Source organism: Penaeus vannamei, chromosome 30 (assembly GCF_042767895.1).
Source record: "Penaeus vannamei isolate JL-2024 chromosome 30, ASM4276789v1, whole genome shotgun sequence".
Classification (NCBI taxonomy): Eukaryota; Metazoa; Arthropoda; class Malacostraca; order Decapoda; family Penaeidae; genus Penaeus; species Penaeus vannamei.
Genome location: NC_091578.1, coordinates 25,866,293 through 25,871,861, shown reverse-complemented (window position 1 = coordinate 25,871,861; position 5,569 = coordinate 25,866,293). Strand labels below are relative to the sequence as shown.

Below are 5,569 nucleotides of genomic sequence, written 5' to 3'. Positions count from 1 at the left end.
TCAAATATGAACTTCTGTCACTATTTACTGAAATATATCCTTAACAGCAGATAGCAGTGTCATGGAAACGATTTTACTTTAATAAAAAGTCAGTAGGAAAGTATGGTGTATGTATAATCTCTAACACTTGCTTTATGCTAATTTCAAGTTCCGGTTTAAAAATCCTTTTTATTCTACCTGTATTAGGTAATAATATTCATACAATAAAATTGCTTTGTGTGCTTTTTCTATAAAATTCATTCGTTGTGTTCTGCCACAACTCAGTGATGCATATCCATTCTATTTTCTCTTTTTTTCTCTCTCTCTCTGCTTCTGTGCTTCATACTGTCCATTTCTTTCATTTGAATCCAATAAGGTGTTTGATTTAACACACATAACTCAGATTTATGATTTTATTCCAGCCATTTCAATGAAAACACGCCAGGAACTTCTTTACAAACACACAGACGAAATGACACACGCGGAGGCTAAGTCGTGGCGCAAAAGGCACTCAATCGTGGAAAACGAAAACCGTCGTTGGATGTCCACGTCTTCACCCCCGGAAACGGAAGGTGCGCCTGTACGAGTAGCTCCTGCGGGAGTATGATCTTCGTCTGTAGTAAAAGGACAAAGGATCTGCTTCAGGGTCAGCCTCGGGGTAAGGGTAAGCTTCAGGGTCTGCCACGGGGTAAGGGTCGGCCACCGGCTCAGGGTCTGCCACGGGGTAAGGGTCGGCCACCGGCTCAGGGTCTGCCACGGGGTAAGGGTCGGCCACGGGGGAAGGCATGGCACGCGCTGAACCCACAAGGCCATACAGGGCCACGGCCACGCCAAAGAGGACAGTCTGAACAAATAAAAACCATGATAATCCTGCTGATAAATGGTATAGTGAGATGATGATGAGAAACCTGATAAACACACCTTAACGAAATTAATACTTGTTGAACATTCCGGCAGAATCGTTCATTCATTTCCATGTGTCATGTATGTCACATAATGCGCCAGGATTATAAAAATGATAACTTGATAAATTGACGTCTTTTACACACACACGTGTAAATATATATCATATATATACACATACACACACATACTGTGCACGCGCGCAGACACACAAATATAAATATCCATATCTATCTATATATCTAACAGAACAAAAGATCAAACCTTTGAAAATTAAACAGCATTGCAAACTACTAGGATTATGAATCGTTGCTTAGTTTGAAATAGTTGCTGGGAGAGGATTTTTTTTCTTTTTACATTTATCAAGAAAATAGTTTGGAATAGCATGCTAAAGAGATTTGTGTGTCGAATCTTATCCGTTTGCAAGATTTGCTGAATCGGGAAAAGGGATACAGTATATCTGTTACAGAATTGCAATTCTAAAACGAAGTTCAGCGGTGTCTCAATCTTTTGAATGCAGGTTTACTTCACAAAGTTGACAACAATGCTCCAAATTTCCTTAAAACTCATCCTTTCCTTGAAATCTGATTTTTGATCACTTATACGTGTATATAAATAAATAAATAAATATATATAGATAGATAGAGAGAGAGAGAGAGAGAGAGAGAGACAGAGAGAGAGAGAGAGAGAGAGAGAGAGAGAGAGAGATATGACCAGACTATGAACTGTCAAACTCACCAGCTTCATGTTGGTGCGGACAAGATATCGCGAGCCAGGTCAAGCGCGAGCTGAAGCGAACCGCCTCTGGACCTTCTTATATACGCCGCGAGAGGCCCTGACCCGCAGTAGGGAGGGCCCTCCCCCTCCCTCAGGGTGATCCCTTGACCCCAAGAAGAGCAGCAGATGACCGGCATGCAAGATATGAGGAGCGTTTTGCGAATGGTAAATATTTGAATTTGTTTGGCTGTAAGTCATATTGTCCATAGTGTAATCAACTGCTGCCATTGGTATAGTCCTTTTTATTCTGATTGAAAGGATAATGACATTGATGATTACAATTACCACCTCTTACCATTCCTATTATCGTTACTATCATTGTGGTTAAACAGATTACAATGCAAAAAATGTAAAGACAGTATCGTCAACATCAACCGTTCGTGCTAGGATGACATGACATATATGACCTGACATACATATACATGTACTTTGTCACGAAGGAGTCACTTGCTAGTCGTATGTATCTCAACTGCTTATCCTTTTTTTGATTTTAGAAAGATTTGTAAAAATATATTTTAGTAATATTCTTGTAAAGTCAATTACAGTAGCAATTACGATTTTAATAACAAATTTTATTCGAAACTTCAAGGGATAGGGGAACATAAATATATATATATACGATTTTCTATGTGTATATGTATTTCATATATATATACATATCTATACATAGATACATATACTTGTGTGTTTTCCTGTAAATATGTGTATACTATGGATTGAAATATGTGTATGTGCATATATATATATATATATATATATATATATATATATATATATATATATATATATATATATATGTATGTATGTATGTATAAATGTGTATATATTTGTATGTATGTATAGATGTATGTATATACACATATGTACTGTATATGTATATATGTAAATATGTATTCATATGTTTTGTGTTTATGTATACATATTTTATACATACATATATATATATGTGTGTGTGTGTGTGTGTGTGTGTAAATATGTACATATATATACAAATGTATAAACATATTTATATACATATGTTTATAAACATACATACATACACACGTGTATATACACATGTATATTCATATGTATATACATGTATTTTGTGTATATATACATGTTTTTTCTCTCTGGGCGGCGGTGGGCTAATGTTTCTAGGAAACAGCCTCAACATGAGAATTATTAAGAATAAGAATAGGAAAACGACCGCGGGGAACATACCCATTTAGGCAGAAGAAACGACTGGAACCAACAAATATGAACTAATTAGGAATGTATTGGCAGAGAGAAGGGATATAGGGGATGGGGGGGGGGGGGTAGCAGGCTAATTTCAATGTGATCATCAACTGCTTGTGAAGAAAAAAGAAAAGAAAAAAAAAGAAGCAAAAACTAGATTGCAAAACCGGTTACTTTAGGAAACGTTTGGCGGGTATAGCATCGGTCACCCTGATGCTATTGCAGCGGCTGTTTTAGTTATTGTTATTTTGTGATTGTTGTTTTTATTGGTGGTATCTCCATCGAATGTGATACAGTAAGTTCAGTCCTTTGTTATATATATATATATATATATATATATATATATATATATATATATATATATTTATATATATATATATTATATATATATATATTTGTTATATATATATATTTTTTTTTCTAACTAGGAGTTTTACCTTTACGGGAAAAGTGCCGACGGATCGACATGAAAATTTATGGTTGGATTGCTCATGGCTTTTGGATCACTTGATTAGGCTAGTGGGGATTCGGGATAGACTAGTACACTGGGATAGGTTATTAGATTCGGGATAAATTCAGATTAGACGGAATAAATGAAGATTAGACCTGTGAAATTTTCAGATTAATAAAATTCGGGATAAAGTCGGATTAGATTCAGGATAAATAACGATTAGGATAAATGAGGATTAGACTCCGGACTATCTACATGTATATATACATACGTCATGTATATAAGTTATATCATCCTAGCACGAAGGGTTGATGTTGATGATGCTGTCTTTATATTATAATGATGATACGAATGGTAAAAGGTGGTGACTGTTTTGATAATAACCATCAATGCTATTGTCCTTTCAATCAGAATAAAAAGGACTATACCAATGGCAGCAGTTGATTACACTATGGACAATATGACTTACAGCCAAACAAATTCAGATATTTACCATTCGCAAAAAACAACTCGTATCATGCATGCCGGTCAGCTGTTGCTCTTCTTGGCGGCGAGGGAACTGTCCCGAGGAAGAGCCCTCCCTACTGCGGGTCAGGGCCTCTCGCGGCGTATATAAGAAGGTCCAGAGGCGGTTCGCTTCAGCTCGCGCTTGACCTGGCTCGCGATATCTTGTCCACACATCATGAAGCTGGTGAGTTTGACAGTTCATAGTCTGGTCATCTCTCTCTCTCTCTCTCTCTCTCTCTCTCTCTCTCTCTCTCTCTCTCTCTCTCTCTCTCTCTCTCTCTCTCTCTCTATCTATCTATATATATTTATTTATTTATTTATATACATAAGTGATCAAAAAATAGATTTCACGGAAAGGATGACTTTTAAGGAAATTTGGAGCATTGTTGTCAACATTTTGAACCTGACTTCGGCATTCAGAATTATGAGACACCGCTGGACTTCGTTTTAAAATAGCAAATCTGCAACAGATATACTGTATCACTTTTCACGATTCAGCAAGTCTCGCTCACAGATAGCAATCCACACAGAAATGTCTTTAGCATGCTGTTTCAAACTATTTTCTTGATAAATATGAAAGAAAAACCCTCTCCCAGCAACTATTTTAAACTACGCAACTATTCACAATCCTAGTACTTTGCAATGCTGTTTAATTTTGAACTTTTGTTATGGTAAATAGATAGATATATAGATAGATATGGATATTTATATTTGTGTGTCTGCGCGCGTGCACAGTATGTGTGTGTATGTGTATATATATGATATATATTTACACCTGTGTGTGTAAAAGACGTCAATTTATCAAGTTATCATTTTTATCCTGGCGCATTATGTGACATACATGACACATGGAAATGAATGAACGATTCTGCCGGAATGTTCAACAAGTATTAATTTCGTTAAGGTGTGTTTATCAGGTTTCTTATCATCATTCCATCACTATACCATGCATCAGCATAGGTATCATGGTCTTTATATTTTTCAGACTGTCTTCCTTGGCGTGGCCGTGGCCCTGTATGGCCTCCTGGGTTCATCGCGTGCCATGCCTTCCCCTGTGGCCGACCCTTCCCCCGTGGCCGACACTTCCCCCGTGGCCGACCCTTACCCCGTGGCCGACCCTTCCCCCGTGGCAGACCCTTACCCCGTGGCATACCCTGAAGCTTACCCTTACCCCGAGGCTGACCCTGAAGCAGATCCTTTGTCCTTCTACTACAGACGGAGATCATACTCCCGCAGGAGCTACTCGTACAGGCGCACCTTCCGTTTCCGGGGGTGAAGACGAGGACATCCAACGACGGTTTTCGTTTTCCACGATTGAGTGCCTTTTGCGCCACGACTTAGCCTCCGTGTGTGTCATTTCGTCTGTGTGTTTGTAAAGAAGTTCCTGGCGTGTTTTCGTTGAAATGGCTGGAATAAAATCATAAATCTGAGTTATGTGTGTTAAATCAAACACCTTATTGGATTCAAATGAAAGAAATGGACAGTACGAAGCACAGAAGCAGAGAGAGAGAGAAAAAAAAGAGAAAATAGAATGGATATGCATCACTGAGTTGTGGCAGAACACAATGAATGAACTTGATAGAAAAAACACACAAAGCAATTTTATTGTATGAATATTATTACCTAATACAGGTAGAATAAAAAGGATTTTTAAACCGGAACTTGAAATTAGCATAAAGCAAGTGGTAGAGATTATACATACACCATACTTTCCTACTGACTTTTTATTAAAGT

At 37.6% G+C, this 5,569-nt stretch overlaps 2 protein-coding genes across 3 annotated transcripts; one reads left to right on the top strand and one right to left on the bottom strand.

The window, feature by feature from the left end:
• Positions 1–378: 378 nt before the first annotated feature.
• Positions 379–1,777, bottom strand: LOC113821873 (uncharacterized). 2 transcript variants are annotated; one of them, XM_070142766.1, is made up of 3 exons: positions 1,621–1,777; positions 731–823; positions 379–676 (listed from the first exon to the last, which is right to left on the bottom strand). In XM_070142766.1, exons 1-3 carry the CDS (start codon positions 1,627–1,629, stop codon positions 533–535), a joined length of 246 nt encoding a protein of 81 aa, XP_069998867.1. In that variant the 5' UTR covers positions 1,630–1,777; the 3' UTR covers positions 379–532. The 2 variants fall into 2 exon arrangements, with proteins under 2 accessions (XP_069998867.1, XP_027230202.2); XM_027374401.2 differs by having other exon boundaries at positions 379–823; positions 1,621–1,772.
• A 2,116-nt stretch (positions 1,778–3,893) lies between these two features.
• LOC138867439 (uncharacterized) lies at positions 3,894–5,265 on the top strand. Its single transcript, XM_070143258.1, has 2 exons — positions 3,894–4,019; positions 4,821–5,265. Exons 1-2 carry the CDS (start codon positions 4,011–4,013, stop codon positions 5,109–5,111), a joined length of 300 nt encoding a protein of 99 aa, XP_069999359.1. The 5' UTR covers positions 3,894–4,010; the 3' UTR covers positions 5,112–5,265.
• The last annotated feature ends 304 nt before the right edge of the window (positions 5,266–5,569 follow it).